The following is a 23428-nucleotide window of genomic DNA, read 5'->3' as shown; positions in this document are numbered from 1 at the left end:
CAGGAGCTGCTACCACATTGCGGCCGTGGCATACTTTTTACTAAATGGCACATGCTAAATTGTGTGCTACGATAAGTACATAGTATGCAGTTTAACTATGTAGAACGCTGGCATGGGTATTCGGACACAGACAATATCATTCGATTTGAAGAACATTGCTCATTTTCATTGCCGTCTGCCATGGTTTTAAAAGACGACCGTTCATTAGCTACCTGCACTAGCCGTCTATGTTAGAGCGTTCATCTGTGAATAAGGTCTACATTGAGGTTTTACTGAAAGTGTTTCCCTCCGGTGTCCAGAACTTGAGAACGTAGAGCAACAGGAGCGTCCGTCGTCTGCCCAGAGAGGTTCTGGGTCGGTCCCTGGGTCAGCAGTCAGCCACAAGCAGCTCCACGCCCAGCTCACCCAGCGCCTGGAGGAGGTCCTCCGCAAGAGGGACCGGGGTACTGGGCCCGAGGAGCGAGCTGGAGCCCAGATCAGAGTGCCTGAGGAGCGAGGTGGGCCACAGGACCGAGGGTCCCGAGAGCAAGCTAGAGCCCAGGGAAGAAGAGGGCCTGAAGAGCAAGATGCAGCCCAGGGAGGAAGCGGGCCTGAGGAGCAAAGTGGAGCCCAGGGAGGAAGAGGGCCTGATGAGCAAGATGGAGCCCAGGGAGGAAGAGGGCCTGAGGAGCGAGGTGAGCCCACTGGGAGAGGTGCCAAAGAGTCACGGCAGGATGCAGGAAGGCCTGGTCAGACCAAGGGGAAAGAGCCTAAGAGCCAGAAGTCTCAGGAAACTGAAGCCACCCCAGGGAAAGCCCCTGTCAAACCCACCCCAGCTAAAGATATACAGGAGAGGGCAACACCCAACTCCAAGGTTAAGGCCACTGGGTCAAACTCCAGTAAAGACAAGGTGAGGATATAGAGTGTTAAGAGCAATTGAATAGGAAATTTAGCTTGGCGCAAAGCTGTTTGAATACCCCGTCCCAGTCCGAGTTGGAGCTTCCTTATTAAATGGAGGCAGTGAACTGTAGCCAATGGGTTGCACCTTGCTTTTGGACAATGGCACAGTAGTATAACCATTCATAGCACTGTCTGTCTATCAGTGTCTCAAGTTTAGTAGTAGTAATAGTAGTAGTATATTGGAGTTATAATAACAATAAACACCCTTTCTCACGTGTTCCCCTCATCCTCTGCAGAGAGAGGAGGTGACGGGCACCATGATGAGGTTAATCTCCAGCCACTACGAGAATAGCACATCATCCACCACCATTAAATCCCCTGTAGAGTCTGTTCCTCGCTGGCCCCTTCCACCCACCAACAGGTACTGCAGCAACAGGTACTGCAGGAAACAAAACCAAATGAACATATAACATGGTAGAATGATGTGCAGAAGTTTGGTCTAGCGCAGCGGTACCCAAACATTTCCTTTCCGGGTACCACCAAATCACTGTCAAAAGCTCTTGAGGACCACCATTTGCAAATTCGTGTAAATCTTTTAACAAAAAAATCCCTGGCAATAGTGTAATAATTACAATTTTCTTTCCTTTGTGGTAGATCTGTTTTGGAGAAGAGTTGGTTGCCACCATCGATGGTGAGTGCCTGAGCTGTTTGATTGATAAACAGAATAAGTAATATTAATTTTAATTGTATAAATTTAGGTAGCAGGACATGGTAGCAGACCGAACAGCTACCTCCGGTAAGAAGTGGGGTGGTGGTGTGTGTCTATTTGTCAATAACAGCTGGTGCGCAATGTCTAATATTAAGGAATTCTCGAAGTATTGATCGCCTGAGGTAGAGTACCTCATAATAAGCTGTAGACCACACCATCTACCAAGAGAGTTTATCTATATTCTTTGTAGCGGTCTATTTACCACCACAAACCAATGCTGGCACTAAGACCACACTCAACGAGCTGCATAAGGCCATAAGGAAACAAGAAAATGCTCATCCAGAAGCAGCGCTCCTAGTGGCCGGGGACTTTAATGCAGGCAAACTTAAATCCGTTTTACCTCATTTCTACCAGCATGTCACATGTGCACCCAGAGGGGGGGGGGGGGAAACAAACTCTAGAGCACATTTACTCCACACAGAGACACGTACAAAGCTCTCCATCCATTTGGCAAATGTGACCATAATTGTATCCTCCTGATTACAAGCAAAAACTAAAGCAGGAAGTACTAGTGACTTGCTCAATACGGAAGTGGTGAGATGATACAGATGCTACGCTAGAGGACTGTTTTGCTACCCCGCAGATCCTCAACACAAGGCTTGGTCCCCTCCTGTTCTCCCTGTTCACCCACGACTGAGTGGCCAAGCACGACTCCCAACACCATCATTAAGTTTGCTGACGATACAACGGCGGTAGGCTTGATCACAGACAACGATGACACAGCCTATAGGGAGGAGGTCAGAGACCTGTCAGTGTGGTGCCAGGACAACAACCTCTCCCTCAACGTGAGCAAGACAAAGGAAAAGGCGGGCCGAACACGCCCCTATTCACATCGACGGGGCTGTAGTGGAGCGGTCAAGAGCTTCAAGTTCCTTGGTGTCCACATCACCAGCAAACTATGGTCCAAGGACACCAAGACAGTTGTGAAGAGGGCATGAAAACGCCTATTCCCCCTCAGGAGACTGAAAAGATTTGGCATGGGTCCCCATATCCTCAAAAAGTTCTACAGCTGCACCATCGAGAGCATTCTGACCGGTTGCATCACTGCCTGGTATGGTAACTGCTCGGCATCCGACCGTAAGGCGCTACAGAGGGTAGTGCATATGGCCCAGTACATCACTGGGGCCAAGCTTCCTGCCATCCAGGACCTCTATACTAGGCGGTGTCAGAGGAAGGCCCCAAAAAATTGTCAAAGACTCCTGTCACCCAAGTAATAGACTGTTCTTTCTGCTACTGCACGACAAGCGGAATCGTTGCGCCAAGTCTATGTCCAAAAGGCTCCTTAACAGCTTCTACCCCCAAGCCATAAGACTACTGAACAATTAATCAAATGGCCACCTGGACTATTTGCATTGACACCCCACCCCCCTTTATTTTTACACTGCTGCTACTCGCTGTTTATTATCTATGCATAGTCACTTTACCCCTACCTGTAACGGCTTTCCTCCATCTCTTCATCCGAAGAGGAGTAGCAAGGATTGGACCAAAGTGCAGCGCGGCTAGTGTTCAACATGTTTAATAAAAGAACAAGTGAAACACTACAAACAACATACAAAATAACAAAATGTGCAAAAACCGAGACAGACCTATCTGGTGCAGACAACCACAGAGACAGGAAACAAACACCCACAAAATCCCAACACAAAACAAGCCTCCTATATATGATTCTCAATCAGGGACAACGATTACCATCTGCCTCTGATTGAGAACCATATTAGGCTGGACATAGAAACAGACAAACTAGACACACAACATAGAATTCCCACCCAGCTCACGTCCTGACCAACTAAACACATACAAAACAACAGAAAACAGGTCAGGAACGTGACACTACCTACATTACCTCAACTAGTCTGTACCCCCGCACATTGACTTTAGTTTATTTATTAAATATTTTCTTAACAATAATAAAAAATAAAATAAAAACTGCATTGTTGGTTAAGGGCTTGTAAGTAAGCATTTCACAGTACGGTCTACACCTGTTGTATTCGGTGCAAGTGACAAATACAATTTGATTTGGAGGATTTGTTAGGGTTGCATAAGACGTGTTTTCCCCTCATGCATTCACAAGCTAGTGCCTGAATTCTCTCCCTCATAGGTGGGAACGGCAAAAGCTCCAGGATATATGAAGTCCTACACTAACTCCAAGAAGCCCTCTGCAAAACAACAAGGGTATTTCTTTTTGTCCAGTTTCATTCAAATTCTCCCCATGCTGCAACACAACCAGTGCATCTTATATCTGATAATAACCCACGACAACTTGTCTGAAATTAATTTAGCTAAATCTACATTTCAGGGGATTTGAATAATCAGGAATTTTAATCAGGACATCCTCCGTTCAAATATAGAAACTGACCTATTCTTTAGACAAAATAATAATTGTTTTATTATTTTGTCCTGATCCCATGCCTAAAATGTTGATTTTTATTTCCTGTTTATGCATGGTATTGTTGATTTCATTCATTGTTTCTTTGTGTAGAGATGATGTCTTTGCGTTCAAAGTGGATACATCTATGACCACTGGGGTAAATAAATATACATTTGATCTACGTAAATCCAATTAATGAATTAGGCCTACTATTTGTTAGCAGACTTGGGTTTAAATACCTAAGCTGTGCTGGTTTGAGCTTGCCTGTTGCAATCCCACCTAGCACTCCAGGCCGGCTACAGCAAATACTTGAAGTATTTGAAAGATTTAAAATAGCATTTGAACCCAGGCCTTTTCAATTGGTTCCATCGCAACAAGCAAGCTCAATCAAGCACAGTTTAGGTATTTGAAATTATTCCATATAGTATTCTCATGCACCGGTGGATGATGGTTTCTAATTCTCTGCTCTCTTTAGGGGGAGGGGAAAATGTCCTCGGACACCTCTGCCATTGATAGCAGGTAGGAGCTGTTTGAAGGCAGTACTCATTTGGTTGCATCTGACTGGGGCTCTCTCAATTAGTCTTTCCTTGATTCCTTGTATCCTTTCTTCTCACCTTCTTCTCAAAACTCATTGGAGAAGACATGGGGAGGGACCTTGGGGAGATTCTCTTACAATATGGTTGAGATGGAGGCAAGGAGATAGGATGTTAGGAATCAAGGACAGATTAATTGAGAAAGACCCTGGGTCTCATCTGTGTTGTAATAGTGTCTTCTAGTGTTGCGGTAAATAATCCATTAAGTCAATGTGATTCAGTGCTGTTTTTCTTCCCAGTGCTATTCACAACTCCTGGGCATTCCCCAGCACTGCCAAGAAGGGCCAAGCAGTCAAGGTATGGAGGCAAACACTGTAATTGACACAATATGATGGGAGAACTTTTGAATGGAGAGATGGAGATTGCCTCCTTTTGTGTGTGTGTGTGGTTCTCTTATCTCGGTGTGTGAAGGTGTCTGTACTCTTGTCGTGTGTGTGTACATACCTGTCTCTGTGTGTGTGAGACTGTGTGTGCGTATGTATACATTTGTAAACCTGCGTATGTGTACCCATGTGTGTGTGTGCACCTCACTGAATTGTCACTGCAGTCCCAGGTAGCAGCTCCGCGGCGCCACGTGAAGAAGCACCTGTTCAGCGACACAGACACAGACACCATGATGGAGATCAGCTGGCTCAAAGAGTCCAGCAGGAAGCCCAAGCCCAAAGTGATCGACTATAGCCGTCAGCCCCGGCTCCACCTCCCTACCCCCAACACCACATGTACGCTCACGCTATACGTCACTTAACCTTTCCACACTACTGAGCCAAACCTAACCGAGCCAAACTGTATTGGGCTGGCCTGGTTAAGCATCCAGCGTAGTTGCTGGAAATTTAAGGACAATGTGAAAAGAATAAATCCAAGCCAGCACTGTATGGTTTGGTCTTATAGTTTTAATCAGTCTGTATCTGTTGTGTTGAGTGAACTCACTAGTCAAACATAGCCTACACCTTTTTAATATTTAAAAAAATGTGACTAGGCAAGTCAGTTAAGAACAAATTCGTATTTACAATGACGGCCTACTGTTGAACAGTGAGTTAACTGCCCTGTTCAGGGTCAGAACTACGTAATTTTACCTTGTTAGCTCGGGAATTCAACCCAGAAACCTTTCGGTTACTGGCCCAACGCTCTAACCACTAGGCGACCTGCCGCTACCTTATCTCTCTCTCTCTCTTTTCTGTTTTAGATGAGTCCCCAGACTTACCACCTAGCTCACCCAAGCCTGGGAAGGAGAAAGCCAAGCCAAAGAAGGTGAGACTGACAATCCAATGGTTTTAAATCAGTGAGGGGGAATCTCAATGAGCTAGTGCACACTTCGGGTAGAAGGGATGGGGAATCGGAACCAGCCTTGTATCTTGAAACCTTAGAATCCAAAGTGAGTTAATCAACTTTTCATCCTTACTACTGCTCTGTTGCAACCTAGAAATATGATTCCTAAAATGGGCTTCCCCATCCAAATCAATGGGTGAGTGATGGGTGGAATTGTACTTGTATGGTTGCATCAGTCAGCATTGCCTCTGTCGGCCACAGTGTGTCATGCTCGCCTTTCAGAAGAGACAGAGGGTGAAGGAGAGAAGTGTAGAGCAGAAGGAGAACAATGGAGCGGCACTGGTGGCAGCAGGGACCAGTCAAGCAGCCAGGAGGCCCCAGAGAGCCGCCGCCACCAACGCCAAGAGCTACAGGGAGCCCGACAGCGCCAGCCAATCAGAGACTGAAGAGCCGCCCGCTCCTAAGGTCCTGCTTTCTTCCCTCACACATATGCCCTTTCCTCATGATTAGGCTCTATCACTGATTTAAATAGAATGAAATAAAGTATTCATTAAATAATATAGGTAATGCATCTAAGTTCACGTTATGCTTCTCCTAGACATATAATACTTTTTTGGTTGGTAAGTAATAAAGGTGAAATCAGTTACATTGTTATATTTTAGTTGTTTAGATGGCAGACAAAAATCAATCAGATCACAATACATTTAATTGCAGTGGAATAAATCATGGATAGTTGGGTTTTTTTACCACTTTTTACATGACCAACTTGTAATAAAAGTATGTTATGGGATTATTTTCTCCCAACAGAAGCGCTCCATCGGACCAGCGCAAAAGAGCGAGAAGGTTTGCCAAGAGGCTGTCGAGGTGAAGAAGAAAAAGGCAACCACCCCGGCCAAGGAACAGACGAATGTACCGAAAGAGTCTTCTTGGGCTGCTCGGCTGGCCTCTTTCAATCCTTCCCCTCCTGCAATCGAGAGGATGAGAGGTGAGGCAAACCCAGCACACCTACACCAACCAAGGACCAGTTGAACCTGGTTTTCACCTGTGTATTCTATCCATACAATGATTCAAATTCTGTGGTTCTGTCTACAATCTTTGAAAAAAAATTTTTTTTGTTGGCACTACGCAATCGCTGGAAAATGTTAACTTATTCTTCTATTCATTGATATCAATGCATGACTGAGCGAAAATTGGACTTAATTAGGATTCACCCCTTAGTTATCCCTGGTGCAATCACTCTGTCTAAGAAACCTAAGGGCTTAATTCAATCTGTTGCGCTGAAGATCAGCTCTGTAGTGCAATTTAAAGGTAATTTGCGATTGTGCCGACATATGCAGCGTTTACTGTGAATGCAGTTTCCGCCAACGTGGGAACATTGACCTTTAAATTTCTATCTGACAGTAGTGCAGGTCTTCAGCGCTACGGATTGAATCGAACCCTAACTTCAGTGTAGTACAGGGGTATTCAAATCTTACCCTACGAAGTCCGAAGAAATGCACATTTTCTGTTCTACCTGATAATTAATTGCACCGAGCTGGTATCCCAGGTCTAAATCAGTTCCTGATTAGAGGGGAATAATAATAAAAAGAAGTGGAACTGGCTTCAAGGTCCAGATGTGAATTTGAGGGGTGTAGTAGATATAAAACATATTTACTGTAAGTGGATATGAGGAAAAGTATCTCTGTACTATTGACCTCGAATACCTTGGCCAGCTGTCTGAGCATCTGTGGTTGTGTTTTGACCCCCACATAGCTGCATCCGAGAGGTCGCTGATAGCCTTACCCCGGTCGCCCCTCACCCCGCTGGGCTCCCTGTCCGCCTCCCCTGCCAGCGGCCCCACTTCACCCCTTGCCCTGGAGCTGCCCCCCGAACACCCTCGCAGCAGCGCGGGCTTCCAGCCCTCCTCCTTCTACAGCGTCCCTGGGAGGAAGAGTGACCGCAAAGCTAAGGATCCCCCTCTACCCTCTCTCCCATCCCTTACTCCTACTGGCAAGACTCCTGGCCTTCGCGCCCAGAGACCCAGTGCCTTAGAGGTAAGATACAGGGTTGATACTGCACCAATGGGCCTTCTGACATATTTTCAAAAAATAATATATACAGTACCAGTCAGAAGTTTGGACACAGCTACTCATTCCAGGGTTTGTCTTTATTTGTAATAAAAAAAAAAAAAAAAGACATTGTAGAATAATAGTGAAGACATCAAAACTGTGAAATAACACATGGACTCATTTAGTGACCAAAACAAAAAAGTGTTAAATATATTTTCTATTTGAGATTCTTCAAAGTAGGCACCCTTTGCCTTGATGACAGCTTTGCACACTCTTGGCATTCTCTCATCCAGCTTCACCTAGAATGCTTTTCCAACAGTCTTGAAGGAGTTCCCATGTATGCTGAGCACTTGTTGGCTGCTTTTCTTCACTCTGCGGCCCAACTCATCCCAAACCATCTCAATTGGGTTGAGGTTGGGTGATTGTGGAGACCAGGTCATCTGATGCAGCACTCCCATCACTCTCCTTCTTGGTCAAATAGTCCTTACACAGCCTGGAGGTGTTGGGTTATTGTCCTGTTGAAAAACAAATGATAGTTCCACTAAGGCGCAAAAAACAGATGGGATGGCGTATCGCTGCAGAATGCTGTGGTAGCCATGCTGGTAAAGTTTGCCTTGAATTCTAAATAAATCACTGACAGTGTCACCAGCAAAGCACCCCCACACCTTCTCCTCCATGCTTCACGGTGGGAACCACACATGCGGAGATCATCCTTTCACTTAGTCTGCATCTCGAAGACACGGCGGTTGCAACCACAAATCTCAAATTTGGACTCATCAGACCATAGGACAAATTTCCACCGGTTTAATGTCCATTGCGTCGTGTTTCTTGGCCCAAGCAAGTCACTTCTTATTGGTGTCCTTTAGTAGTGGTTTCTTTGCAGGAATTCGACCATGGAGGCCAGATTCACGGAGTCTCCTCTGAACAGTTGATGTTGAGATGTGCCAGTTACTTGAACTCTGTGAAGCATTTATTTGGCCTGCAATCGGAGGTGCAGTTAATTAAGGATTTCTGAGGCTGGTAACTCTAATGAACTTATCCTCTGCAGCAGAGGTAACTGGGTCTTCATTTCCTGTGGCGGTCCTCATGAGAGACAGTTTCATAGTGTTTGATGGTTTTTGCAACTGCACTTGAAGAAACTTTCAAAGTTCTTGAAATTTTCCGAATTTACTGTTGTTTCTCTTTGAGCTGTTCTTGCCATAATATGGACTTGGTCTTTTACCAAATCTTCTGTATACCACCCCTACCTTGTCACAACACAACTGATTGGCTCAAACGCATTAAGGAAATAAATTCCACAAATTAACTTGACAAGGCACACCTGTTAATTGAAATGCATTTCAGGTGACTACCTCATGAAGCTGGTTGAGAGAATGCCAAGAGTGTGTAAAGCTGTCAAGGCAAAGGTTGCCTACTTTAACAAATCAAAATATATTTGAGATTCTTCAAACACTTTTGGTTACGACATTATTCCATATGTGTAATTTTATTGTTTTGATGTCTTCACTATTATTCTACAATGTATTACATTTTTTAAATAAAGACAAACTCTTGAATGAGGTGTGTCCAAACCTTTGGCTGGTACTGTACAGTCGCGGCCAAAAGTTTTGAGAATGACACAAATATACATTTTCAAAGTCTGCTGCCTCAGTTTGTATGATGGCAATTTGCATGTACTCCAGAATGTTATGAAGAGTGATTGCAATTAATTGCAAAGTCCCTCTTTGCCATGAAAATGAACTGAATCCCCCAAAAACATTTCCACTGCATTTCAGCCCTGCCACAAAAGGACCAGCTGACATCATGTCAGTGATTCTCTCGTTAACACAGGTGTGAGTGTTGACGAGGACAAGGCTGGCGATCATTTGGTCAGGCTGATTGAGTTCGAATAACAGACTGGAAGCTTCAAAAGGAGGGTGGTGCTTGGAATCATTGTTCTTCCTCTGTCAAGCATGGTTACCTGCAAGGAAACACGTGCCATCATCATTGCTTTGCACAAAAAGGGCTTCACAGGCAAGGATATTGCTGCCAGTAAGATTGCACCTAAATCAACCATTTATCGGATCATCAAGAATTTCAAAGAGAGCGGTTCAATTGTTGTGAAGAAGGCTTCAGGGCACCCAAGGAAGTCCAGCAAGCGCCAGGACCGTCTCCTAAAGTTGATTCAGCTGCGGGATAGGGGCACCACCAGTACAGAGCTTGCTCAGGAATGGCAGCAGGCAAGTGTGAGTGCATCTGCACGCACAGTGAGGCGAAGACTTTTGGAGGATGGCCTGGTGTCATGAAGGGCAGCAAAGAAGCCACTTCTCTCCAGGAAAAACATTAGGGACAGACTGATATTATGCAAAAGGTACAGGGATTGGACTGCTGAGGACTGGGGTATAGTCATTTTCTCTGATGAATCCCCTTTCTGATTGTTTGGGGCATCCGGAAAAAAAGCTTGTCCGGAGAAGACAAGGTGAGCGCTACCATCAGTCCTGTGTCATGCCAACAGTAAAGCATCCTGAGACCATTCATGTGTGGGGTTGCTTCTCAGCCAAGGGAGTGCGCTCACTCACAATTTTGCCTAAAAACACAGCCATGAATAAAGAATGGTTCAACACATCTTCCGAGAGCAACTTCTCCCAACCATCCAGGAACAGTTGGGTGATGAACAATGCCTTTTCCAGCATGATGGAGCACCTTGCCATACGGAAAAAGTGATGACTAAGTGGCTCGGGGAACAAAACATCGATATTTTGGGTACAAGCCCAGGAAACTCCCCAGACCTTAATCCCATTGAGAACTTGTGGTCAATCTTCAAGAGGCAGGTGGACAAACAAAAACGCACAAATTCTGACAAACTCCAAGCATTGATTATGCAAGAATGGGCTGCCATCAGTCAGGATGTGGCCCAGAAGTTAATTGACAGCATGCCAGGGCGGATTGCAGAGGTCTTGAAAAGGAAGGGTCAACACTACAAATATTGACTCCTTGCATCAACTTCATGTCATTGTCAATAAAAGCCTTTGACACTTTTGAAATGCTTGTAATTATACTTCAGTATTCCATAGTAACATCTGGCAAAAATATCTAAAGACACTGAAGTAGCAAACTTTGTGGAAATTAATATTTGTGTCATTCTCAACTTTTGGCCACAACTGTACACAGATTTACAGATGTATTATGCAGGTGCAGCGAAATACTTGTGTTTGTAGCTTCAACAGTGCAGTAATACCTAGCAAAAAGTAATTCAAAAAATATATAAAACCTACTGAGGTGTGAATATCTGCTTAAATACATGTTGCATTTATATTTTTGCTCAGTAGCATGTAGGTCACTTTCACAAAAATTGTCCAATTGAGAGAGTAGCGAAGCAAAGCATTTGGTTTCATTCAACTTACATTTATAATAGGCTACCACATTTCAGACACAAAACGTGCTAAACATGCTGTGGAAACGTGAACGAGCAGAATTAAGCTACAATCTGAAAGTATTTCAAGTGTCACAGATAACTGGAGTTATTCACAAATGCCTATTAATCTTAATGCCCGGTTTCTCTTTACAATTGCACTTGAAAGCAACTTTTAAAAAAATAAAAAAAACATGAAAAGACATAAGTGCAAGGCTACTAGCGTTGCTGTAACTTTCAGTCCATAGACTGCATGACTTGACTGACAGGAACCAGCTTGTGTCGCGGTCATTTGTGCCCTTACCTCATACCGTCCACGCTAGGGGGGCATGGTCAGTGTTTAGGGTGAACTTCCTCCCGCGGTGGTAATACTTGACGGTGTCCAGCGCCCACTTCACAGCGAGGCACTCCTTGACAATCGAGTAGTTCTCCCTCGGGAGGAGCTTCCTGCTGACATACATGATGGGGTACTCCTCGCCTTCCTGCTCTTGGGACAAGACGGCCCCTACCCCTGTGTCAGACGCGTCTGTCTGGACCAGGAGGTTTTTTGAGAAGTCCGGGGTGACGAGTACCGGGTGCTAACAACGCGCATCCTTCACGGCCTATAAAGCCGCCTCTGTGTCATCCGTCCACCGCACCCTCTGGGGTAGGCGTGCCTTCGTTATGTCAGTGAGGGGAGAAGTTATTGGGGCAAAGTTAGGTACAAATCGACTGTAGTAGCCTGGTAACCCCAGGAACGACTTCACCTGCCTCTGGGTACTGGCCATTCCCAATTTTCACATTACCCCGCCCTATTCGATAGCCCAGGTACTCCACCTCGGCGTAGTCCAGCTTGCACTTGTGGGGGTTCGCGGTCAGTCCCGCATCCCTTAGCGCATCCACCACCGCCTGTAACCTACAGAGATGGGACTCCCAACTCACTGTGCATGATTATATCATCCCAATAAGCAGCAGCGTACACAGTGCGGGCACAGGATGCGGCCCATGAGTCACTGAAAGGTCGCTGGGGCCCTGTTCCTGCTGGACCGCCGCCCTCTGGGCTTCTGGTATCCGATATGTCTGTTTACGCACTTTTTCTCCAGGACGTGTATGGATATGATGTTCCACGAGATCCGTGCACCCCGGCACCTCAGAAAACACGGCCGTATTCTGCTGGATCAACTCTGAGCGCTTGTTGTTGGGTCGGGCTGAGGTCTTCCCCCATTGAAATTTCGACAGAGAGCGGGTTCTGCTGTGGCCAGGTCCATGTTGCTCACAGCGCTTCTCATGCGTGCCACTTCAATAGGTTCACATGATAAAGCTGGAGGGGATTTCTCCCCGGTTGGCGTACCTTATAATTGACGATGCCACGTAGCCAGGAATTTGCTCTCCGATGTGGGGATCAGCACCAAGACCTTCTCACCCAGGTGGAACTCTTGTGGTTGGGCCCCCCGGTTGTATACACGACGCGCCTAGGCCATGTGCTCCCTCACCACTGGCCACATCGCCTTCATTCTCATGTAATCCACGCTGTGAAGGGGGGGGGGGGGGGGGGTTGGTTGGTCCTCGCAGACCTCCTTGGCTAGGCCCAGCAGTCCCGCAGGGCCAACGGCCATACAGGAGCTCAAAGGGGGAGAACCCAGTGTACACTTGGGGTACCTTGCGAACATCATGTGGGGCAGCAGCTGGTCCCAGTTCCTCCCGTTTCTCTCGGTGACCTTCTTCAACATCTGCTTTAGGGTCTTATTGAAGCGTTCAACTAGCCTGTCTGTTTGTGGTCCTCACCTGTTTGATTCGTAAAAGATTGCAGATATCCTTCATTACATATCTTTCATTACATGCGACATGAAGACATGAGACATGAACGCAGTACCCTGGCCCGTCAGGATTTCCCGCGGAATACCCACCCGGCTGAATAAATGGAAGAGCTCCTGTGCGATACCTTTCGCTGCCGCCATGCGTAGCAGGATCACCTCCGGATACCAGGTGGTTTAATCCACGATTACCAGGATCTATTGGTGTCCCCTTGCGGTTTTCACCAACGGACCCAGCAGATCCATCGCCACCTGCTCAAAATGGCACCCCTATAATGGGCAAGGGCCACTCATTTACCCCGGGTGATAGCGCGCCATCCACCGTGACTACCTGGCCCCTTGCATTCTGGAGGTTGGGGTCTTCTAACTGGGCCATCCCGAACTGGCATGTGAGGATTCCCGTGTCGGGTGGTCCGTCTGGTGCCTCCACCTCCATAAAGGGGAGCTTGAGGTCCTCCTTGGACGATGGCTCGCTTCCCGGCGCGGGCTTGTCTCCCTCCTCCTGGTACGACTCAATCCCAGTGGACACTTGTTTGAGGAGTATGCGCAACAACAAAAAACTTATCACGGCAACTGGTTTGATACATTCACCTCTGAAGGTAAATAATGTACTTACATTTGAAGTCGGAAGTTTACATACTCTTAGGTCATTAACTTCTTTGGGGTAGGGGGCAGTATTTTCACGTCCGGATGAAAAGCGTGCCCAGAGTAAACTGCCTGCTACTCAGGCCCAGATGCTAGGATATGCATATTATTAGTAGATTTGGATAGAAAACACTCTGAAGTTTCTAAAACTGTTTGAATGATATCTGTGAGTATAACATAACTCATATGGCAGGCAAATACCTGAGAAAAAATCCAACCAGGAAGTGGGAAATCTGAGGTTTGTAGGTTTTCAACTCTTTGCCTATCCAAGATACAGTAGAAATGGGGTCATATTGCACTTCCTAAGGCTTCCACTAGATGTCAACAGTCTTTAGAACCTTGTTTGAGGCTTCTACTGTGAAGGAGGGGGGAATGAGAGCTGATTGAGTAACAGGTCTGCCAGAGTGGCATGAGCTGGTCAAGCGCGCACGCGTGAGAGCGACCTGCGTTCCATTGCATTTCTGAAGACAAAGGAATTCTCCGGTTGGAACATTATTGAAGATTTATGTTAAAAACATCCTAAAGATTGATTCTATACATCGTTTGACATGTTTCTACGGACTGTAACGGAACTTTTTGACTTTGTCTGGACCTAGTGAACGCGCCTCATGAATTTGGATTACTGGGCTAAACGCGCGAACAAAAAGGGAGGTATTTGGACATAAATGATGGACTTCATCGAACAAAACAAACATTTATTGTGGAACTGGGATTCCTGGAAGTGCATTCTGATGAAGATCAAAGGTAAGTGAATATTTATAATGCTATTACTGACTTCTGTTGACTCCACAACATGACGGATATCTGTATGGCTTGACTTTGTGTCTGAGCGCTGTACTCAGATTATTGCATGGTGTGCTTTTTCCGTAAAGTTTTTTTGAAATCTGACACAGCGGTTGCATTAAGGAGAAGTGGATCTAAAATTCCAAGCATAACAGTTGTATATTTTAGCAATGTTTATTATGAGTATTTCTGTAAAATGTGGCTCTCTGCAAAATCACCGGATGTTTTGGAACTACTGAACATAACGCGCCAATGTAAACCGAGGTTTTTGGATATAAATATGAACTTTAATCGAACAAAACATGTATTGTGTAACATGAAGTCCTATGAGTGTCATCTGATGAAGATCAAAGGTAAGTGATTAATTTTATCTCTTTCTGCTTTTCGTGACTCCTCTCTTTGGCTGGCAAAATGGCTGTGTTTTTCTGTGACTAGGTACTGACCTAACATAATCGTTTGGCATTTGACATTTCGCATTCTTAAAATAAAGTGGTGATCCTAACTGACCTAAGACTGGGAATTTTTACTAAGATTAAATTGTGAAAAACTGAGTTTAAATGTATTTGGCTAAGGTGTATGTAAACTTCATCTAATGTGTTATATTCTCCTACATTAATTTTACATTTTCATAAACTTCAAAGTGTTTCCTTTAAAATGGTATCAATAATATGCATATCCTTGCTTCAGGTCCTGAGCTACAGGCAGTTAGATTTGAGTATGTAATTTTAGGCAGAAATTTAAAGAAAGGGTACGATCCTTAAGTTAACAGTATTATTTATTTATTTATTATGATTTGTAGGACCAACTCTATTGGCTTCCCACATACTGTACATATCTCTCTCTCTTCCTCTCTGCCACCCCAGCTGAGCCCAATCCAGCCGGCTCTCTCCCTGGCCCAGTCTCCCCTCTGCCCTCCCTCCCAGCTCCTCTTGACCTCCACGGCCCTCCAGAAGTCAGTGCTTCCCTCCCCTCTACTCCAATCACAGCCCTCTCCAGGAGAGACTGAACAATTCACCCTCCATTTTGGCTCCCCGGGCCAACTGGGCCTGCCCGAGTCCTTCGACAAGGATTTTCTGGACTCCAGAGTGAAGCTGAGCCAGTCCTCGTCCAGGTCAGAGATGTCATCGACCCGAGTGGAGGTGGTCAACCCGGCAGCCCTGACAACCGCACTGGAGGTACGGATACTAAGGGCCAGTTTGAGAGAATTAAGCCTAGTCCCAGAATAAAAAGTTATTTCAATGCAGATTCTCCATTGAGCATGCATTGTCACCCAGTACTCGGCTTAATCTGTGTCCGGGAAACAGGGTTTATGGGTAGTAGGCACTAATTTGCAGTGTCTGCCCAAGCACTTCATAACCAGGAAATAACTGTAGGGCTGTGTCTGAAATAGCACCCTTTTCCCTATGTAGTGCACAATTTATGACCATAGGGATCTGGTCAAAAGGAGTGGACCAACACCATATTTCTAACGCAAAGTTCTGGGTTAATGTATGACTGTGTTTCCCCTAGAAAACCCCATACTCCGAGCGAAGGCACAAGCTGGATCAACGCAGCTTTCACCTGTCAGGTAAAAGACCACAGCTGTAACGCCCTGAAAGAAAATGCTCTCATTAACACCAGTGTCCACAAAGAGAAAGATAGGTGGTAATAATGTGGAGAAATTGTTGATTCAGCTGATCTTGTAATCTAGCATCATATGGTCTGGGCTGGTTTATTACAGCCCGATCAATTTGGGATTTTTGGGTCCGATAATGATTTTATGGAGGCAAAAGTTAACAATTACCTATATATCTGCCAATATATTGTTTTTTTAGAGTTGGAATGGGAAAAAAATGTAGGCACAAATTGTGCTCTAAAGCAGGGATCATCAACTAGATTCAGCCACAGGCCGACTTTCTCTTCAGCGGATGGCCTCGAGGCCGGAACATAATTACAAATTTACACTGCAAATTGACCGCAATAAGCCCAAACGGATATAATATTTTACTAAAACATAGTTTCAAAACTTGCTTACATTTGTATACGATCACGTGTCTCTTATGCGTGGGAAAACTTGGAAACAGATTTCCAAAATTCAAATCACTTGAAGCTGATTTCCTGGTGTTATTTCCAATAATGAATATTATAATTTTTTGCACAGAAAACGTAGGGGGCCAAGTAAAACCACCTGTTAGAAAACCCTGCTGTAAAGGATTAAGACACTCAAAATTATGATTTCTAAATATTACAGTTCATCTTATTTAAGATATTTGTGGGGGTTTACATGATGACCACCAAAAAGCTATATCCTCTATAAATATCAAACTAAATTTAAACCACTTGTTCAGTTTACATTTGTATAGGTACAATTTAAACATCTGTCTATGGCAGTGGATAAGAATGCATTAGTGTTTGTGCTGAAGCACCACACGCACACTAATAAACATGGGCTGAATGAATTAAACTTATTCTCAAAGTAAATCTGAAACGTCGCTAGTCACAAGTTCACAACCAATTCAGTGAAATACAGTTTGTAATGTCACCAAATAGGTGTCAGCGTCAGCATTTTTATTGAATGGATTCACTACAGTGCTTTACGAAAACAAATACCTTATGGCAACCTTGCAATTAAAGTGTGTTATGTTCTTTTATAGCTCAATGGTTATGACAAGCATGTGCTAGCTGTTCGTTAAGACAATGTTTTTTTGCTGAAAGCATCATGTAAATTACACTGTTATTCAATACAAAATCTATTCGCTATATAGTTCAACTGCAAATGGCATGCGCTGTTGACTGAAAATGCTTGCCACACTGGTTTTAGTCACACGTTCTAATTTAGCTAGCTAACAATCTATCTTATGAATGCAAGCACATGGCCTGAATGATATGTCTGCGCCAAGTGTCTTGCTTTATGCAGATTGCACACGTCGGAAAACTAACTAAATAAACTCACTAACATAATAAGCCCATACTGTAACAGTGTAATTTTTGGATCAAGGATGAGTGGTCACACATAAGTAGCAGATTGCTTGCTAGCTAGGTCAGGGGTCTCCAACCTTTTCTAGCATGAGAGCTATTTCTTTTAAATAAAACATGTCGCAAGCTTCACATTTTTTCCCCAAGCTTTCAAATAGGTACATTCTTCTCTCCCCTGGATCTTTAGTGTACAAGATATATCTGGTAAAATAATGGTTAATAAACAACTCCAAGGGGGCTCTATAAAAACGGATTATTTTTTACCCCAAATAATGTTTTATATTTTCCAAACTTATGTTCTCAGTTTTATTTTAACTGGTTTTATATATTTTTTAGTTTTTCAATTACAATGGTTCATAGAGAAACTACAAAATCGGATGTTCTGAGTCCATGTCAAAGCTTAAATCACATCAGAATACCTTTTTTGGGGGTGGGGTCTGGAAGAAAACTAACACTTTAATTACACATCTAGCTAGTGAGGAATGTGCCGTCTAATCTGCTGGTCTAGCGATGGTTCTGCTGCTGCTAATTTAATTGCAAATAGATACAAATGATATACTTACTCATGATATACTTCTGCCAGGTAAGTGTACTTTGCAGTTAACATTTAATTGAGGTTTTAGGGAAATTATTTCTGTCAACCCACAAGACGGTTATCACACCAACTGGGTACACACGGATTGATAGACAAACATGCACACCACAAAGACAGACGGGGGCAATATTGCTGGAAATTAATTGGCAGATATTGTTTTAGGTTTGTAATTTTTAAACCAAGGATAATGTTGCGTTGATTAGATCAGGTATTCTCAACTGGGGTACGCACAATGCTGTCGGGGGTACGCCAAATAAAAATGTGATTCATTTGGGTGAGGTTTTTTTGCTCGCCTGAGTAGCCTCGTTTCACTGCCTAAAATAAAATTAAACCATCTAGTGTTCAGCGAAATAACACAATGTCAAAAACAGGTGCCTAGTCAAATAATTAACATCCAGTCACATTAACAGTTACTCTCTCACGGGAATTCCACTAATGTATGTAGCCAAACGTCGCTGCTGCTCATTCCGTTTGCTCAAAAATGTATAAATGTGACTCACCATCTGGATTCAGTCTTATGTAGCAACATTTGGAAAAAAAAAAAAAAAAATTGATAAAAGTAGAGACTCAGAGCTACGAAATGGTATATCATACACGGCATTTGAGGATCAATGGGAAAGTATTTCTACCATGAAAGTTGATACACTTGTAAACTCACTCAGGGCCTTTAAATGTTTTGGTACCTACTAGGGAGCTCTCCTTTGTCTACACCCATTCAGCATTGTTCACACCCTCTTAAGCCAGCCCCACCCATCTCTTTCAGGGTTCACATGAGGCCATGTGCTAAACAGTGAGTAGTGTAGTAAAGATTAAGACTAAAAAAGTGGTAGTAACCTACAATAAGGAACATTTCCAGGTAAACAGAAAGTATCCAGATAAAAATATTAGATGACGCTTACCCATACACACTTGTCTAAATTGATGGGTCATGTGAAAGAAATGCTTTAACCCCCAGCCACATCCAGTGGTGGAAGTACTAAATTGTCATACTTGAGTAAAAGTTGTAGCAGGCTCAAGGGTGTAGGGTTTCCACATCACCAAGTTCAGTAACAAAACATGCACCAGTAGCACAATTAGAATGCGAATGGGGAGTTTTAGGGATTTTTGTACACTGGGGAAGAAGGGAGAATTCACCAATTACTTCAGTCCACAAGCTGTTCTCGTTGTCCATTCCATTCTCCAGGGGTAATCCTAAAACTCGGGTCCTCAGCCAATCCGGTTCGGTACACCAGGGGGGTAATCTGACAGTCCAGGTCACAACGGGTAATCTCACAGATATTGTTCTCTCTTCTCCCACTCTCATAACACACATTTTTCTCTCCATTCTCGGCCCCTTTGTGCAGTCCGCTTCCTCTTTTATCCCCAAGCACTCCCTGGCTTAATGAGACACAGCCTCGCCTCGTTGGGGCAGTACTATACCTGCACCTGTCGACGACACAAATTGCCCTGCTTCCACGAGCACATCCAATGCTAGCATCAGTAAATCTACATTTGTTGTTAGCCCAGCTAGCATGGACACTGACAGTTGGGAATCTGATGCAGCCGAAGATCTACTGCCCCCTTACCCGGGAAAGCACCAAACAACAGACAGGGACGTTGGACCATCGAAGAGGCGCAATATGATGAGAACTACATTGATTTGGGGTTCACTTATATTGGGAGTAGTGCCTTTCCTCAGCCACAGTGTGTTATATGTGCAAAAGTACTATCTCACAACTCTATGAAACCTTCACTCTTGCGCAGACATTTAGAAGCAAAACATGTCAATTTGAAAAATAAGCCACAGGAGTTTTTTGAGCGAGAATTAAGGCAACTTTCGAGTAGTAAGACATGTATAAAAGCAACAGATACTATTTAATAAGAAGGGGCTAGAAGCGTCTTGTATTGTGAGCTACCGAGTGACTAGGACAGGCAAGCCCCATGCTATTGTGGAGGACTTAATTCTTCCTGCTGCCGCGGATATGGCTGGGACAATGCTGGGGGAAAAGGCCAAAAAAACTATACAGACAATGTCTTCATCAAGCAACACTGTTTCCCGACACATCAGTGACATGGCAGGAGATGTTTTGAAATAATTACTACTTTGCATTAAAAGCCAGTGAATTCTATGCGTTACAGCTGGATGAGTCAACAGACTTGGCGGGCCTGGCACAGCTCCTGGTATACAGTTGAAGTCGGAAGTTTACATACACCTAAGCCAAATATATTTAAACTCAGTTTTTCACAATTCCTGACATTTAATCCTAGTAAAAATTCCCTGTCTTATGTCAGTTAGGATCACCACTTTAAATTAAGAATGAAATGTCAGAATAATAGTCGAGAGATTGATTTATTTCAGCTTTTATTTCTTTCATCACATTCCCAGTGGGTTAGAAGTTTACATACACTCAATTAGTATTTGGTAGCATTGCCTTTAAATTGTTTAACTTGGGTCAAACATTTTGGGTAGCCTTCCACAAGTTTCCAACAATAAGTTGGGTGAATTTTGGCCCATTCCTCCTGACAGAGCTGGTGTAACTGAGTCAGGTTTGTAGGCCTCCTTGCTCGCACACGCTTTTTCAGTTCTGCCCACAACTTTTCCATGGGATTGAGGTCAGGGCTTTGTGATGGCCACTCCAATACCTTGACTTTGTTGTCCTTAAGCCATTTTGCCACAACTTTGGAAGTATGCTTGTGGTCATTGTCCAATTGAAAGACCCATTTGCAACCAAGCTTTAACTTCCTGAGTGATGTCTTGAGATGTTGCTTCAATATATCCACATAATTTTCCTACCTCATGATGCCATCTATTTTGTGAAGTGCACCAGCCCCCACCCACAGCAAAGCACCCCCACAACATGATGCTGCCACCCCCGTGCTTCACGGTTGGGATGGTGTTCTTCGGCTCTTGCAAGCCTCCCCTTTTTCCTCGAAATATAACAATGGTTCTATTTTTGTTTCATCAGACCAGAGGACATTTCTCCAAAAAGTACGATCTTTGTCCCCATGTGCAATTGCAAACCGTAGTCTGGCTTTTTTATGGCGGTTTTGGAGCAGTGGCTTCTTCCTTGCTGAGCGGCCTTTCAGGTTATGTCGATATAGGACTTGTTTTACTGTGGATATAGATACTTTTGTACCTGTTTCCTCCAGCATCTTCACAAGCTCCTTTGCTGTTGTTCAGGGATTGATTTGCACTTTTTGCACCAAAGTACGTTCATCTCTAGGAGACAGAACGCGTCTCCTTCCTGAGCGGTATGACGGCTGCGTGGTCCCATGGTGTTTATACTTGGGTACTATTGTTTGTACAGATGAACGTGGTACCTTCAGGCATTTGGAAATTGCTCCCAAGGATGAACCAGACTTGTGAAGGTCTAAAAAAAAAATCTGAGATCTTGGCTGATTTCTTTTGATTTTCCCATGATGTCAAGCAAAGAGGCACTGAGTTTGAAGGTAGGCCTTGAAATACATCCACAGGTGCACCTCCAATTGACTCAAATGATGTAAATTAGCCTATCAGAAGCTTCTAAAGCCATGACATCATTTTCTTGAATTTTCCAACCTGTTTAAAAGGCACAGTCAACTTAGTGTATGTAAACGTCTGACCCACTGGAATTGTGATACAGTGAATTATAAGTGAAGTAATCCATGTGTAAACAATTGTTGTAAAAATTACTTGTGTCATGCACAAAGTAGATGTCTTAACCGACTTGCCAAAACTATAGTTTGTTAACAAGAAATTTGTGGAGTGGTTGAAAAACAAGTTTTAATGACTCCGACCTAGGTGTATGTAAACTTCCGACTTCAACTGTATGTCCATTACGTTTATGGGGGGTCAATTAACAAAGACATCCTCTTCTGCAAACCACTGGAAACCATTACAACAGGAGAGGATATTTTTAAAGTACTGGACAGCTTTGTGACATCAAATGGACATTGGTGCTCAAGATGTGTTGGTATCTGTACTGATGGCGCAAAAGCCATGACAGGGAGACATAGTGGAGTGGTAACGCGCTTGCAAGCATTTGCTCCCGATACCACTTGGGTACACTGCAGCATCCACCAAGAGGCACTACAGTGAAAATGGTTAACTTTGTTAAAGCAAGGCCCCTGAACTCTCGTGTATTTTCTGCACTATGCATTGGTATGGGCAGCGACCATGTAATGCTTTTACAACATACAAAAGTGCGCTGGTTATCAAGGGGCAAAGTATTGACACATTTTTTGGAATTGAGAGACGAGCTTAAAGTTTTCTTTACTGACCATCATTTTCACTTGTCTGACCGCTCGCATGTTGATACTTTCTCACACAACTGGCCTATCTGGGTGATGTTTTTTCTGATGTTTTGATCTAAATCTAGGATTATAGGGACTCTCCGCAACTATATTCAATGTGCAGGACAGAATTGAGGCTATGATTAAGAAGTTGGAGCTCTTCTCTGTCTGCATTAAAAAGGACAACACACTGGTCTTTCCATCATTGTATGATTTTTTGTGTGCAAATGAACTCAAGCTTACGGACAATGTCAAATGTGATATAGTGAAGCACCTGAGTGAGTTGGGTGCGCATTACGCAGGTAATTTCCCGAAACAGATGACACAAACAACTGGATTCGTTATCCCTTTCGTGCCCTGCCTCCAGTCCACTTACCGATATCTGAACTAGAGAGCCTCATCGAAATAATCAGAAGCCACTGCCAGATTTCTGGATTTGGCTGCACTCAAGAGTATCCTGCCATGGCAAATCGCGCTGTTAAGACACTGATGCCCTTTGCAACCACGTACCTATGTGAGAGTGGATTCTCGGCCCTCACTAGCATGAAAGCTAAATACAGGCACAGACTGTGTGTGGAAAATTATTTAAGACAGACTCTCTGACAAAACAACCCAATATTGCTGAGTTATGTGCATCCTTTCAAGCACACCCTTCTCATTAACCTGTGGTGAGTTATTCACTATTTTTGATGAACAAATAAGGTTTTATATGTAAGATGGTTAAATAAAGACCAAAGTTATTGATTATTATTTTATTATTATTTGTGCCCTGGTCCTATAAGAGCTCTTTGTCACTTCCCACAAGCCGGGTTGTGACAAAGACTCACTGATTCTTATGTTTAATAAATGTATCATATAGTGTGTGTTTGTGGCAGGCTTGCAGTGATGGCAAAAGACAACATTTGAGAGTGCACTGACCCTGGTGCTAGAGGGGGTATGCAGCTGGAGGTTGAATGTTTGAAGGGGTACAGGACTATAAAAAGTTTGGGAACCACTGGATAAGATAGTAGCTGGGAGCTTGCGCAGTCTGATACTTGTGAGATTTCTTTATGACAGTTTGCAGTGGAACATAGAATTGCATGTACTTTCAAA

At 43.9% G+C, this 23428-nt stretch overlaps 2 protein-coding genes across 3 annotated transcripts in view; both read left to right on the top strand.

The window, feature by feature from the left end:
• The window catches only part of LOC139557990 (synaptonemal complex protein 2-like), a 32447-nt gene extending 31546 nt beyond the window's left edge, over positions 1-901 (top strand). Inside the window, exon 23 of the mRNA XM_071373361.1 lies at positions 300-901. Within this exon, the coding sequence (XP_071229462.1) occupies positions 300-901 (602 nt within the window). The remainder of the gene's footprint in view (positions 1-299) is intronic.
• Positions 902-1182: 281 nt separating this feature from the next.
• LOC139557220 (synaptonemal complex protein 2-like) overlaps positions 1183-23428 on the top strand; it is a 36059-nt gene continuing 13813 nt past the window's right edge. Inside the window, exons 1-13 of one of the 2 annotated variants that reach the window (XM_071371728.1) lie at positions 1183-1315; positions 1534-1570; positions 3747-3820; positions 4128-4173; positions 4492-4535; positions 4849-4906; positions 5157-5328; positions 5793-5857; positions 6158-6340; positions 6683-6860; positions 7628-7908; positions 15399-15710; positions 16045-16102. In XM_071371728.1, coding sequence (XP_071227829.1) covers positions 1197-1315; positions 1534-1570; positions 3747-3820; positions 4128-4173; positions 4492-4535; positions 4849-4906; positions 5157-5328; positions 5793-5857; positions 6158-6340; positions 6683-6860; positions 7628-7908; positions 15399-15710; positions 16045-16102 — 1627 coding nt within the window. In that variant the 5' untranslated portion in view covers positions 1183-1196. The remainder of the gene's footprint in view (positions 1316-1533; positions 1571-3746; positions 3821-4127; positions 4174-4491; positions 4536-4848; positions 4907-5156; positions 5329-5792; positions 5858-6157; positions 6341-6682; positions 6861-7627; positions 7909-15398; positions 15711-16044; positions 16103-23428) is intronic. The other variant, XM_071371730.1, reaches the window with a different exon arrangement.

The sequence above is a fragment of the Salvelinus alpinus genome, chromosome 28 (assembly GCF_045679555.1).
Source record: "Salvelinus alpinus chromosome 28, SLU_Salpinus.1, whole genome shotgun sequence".
Classification (NCBI taxonomy): Eukaryota; Metazoa; Chordata; class Actinopteri; order Salmoniformes; family Salmonidae; genus Salvelinus; species Salvelinus alpinus.
Note: the sequence above shows the minus strand (reverse complement) of the source record. Positions and strands in the feature narration are given on the sequence as shown.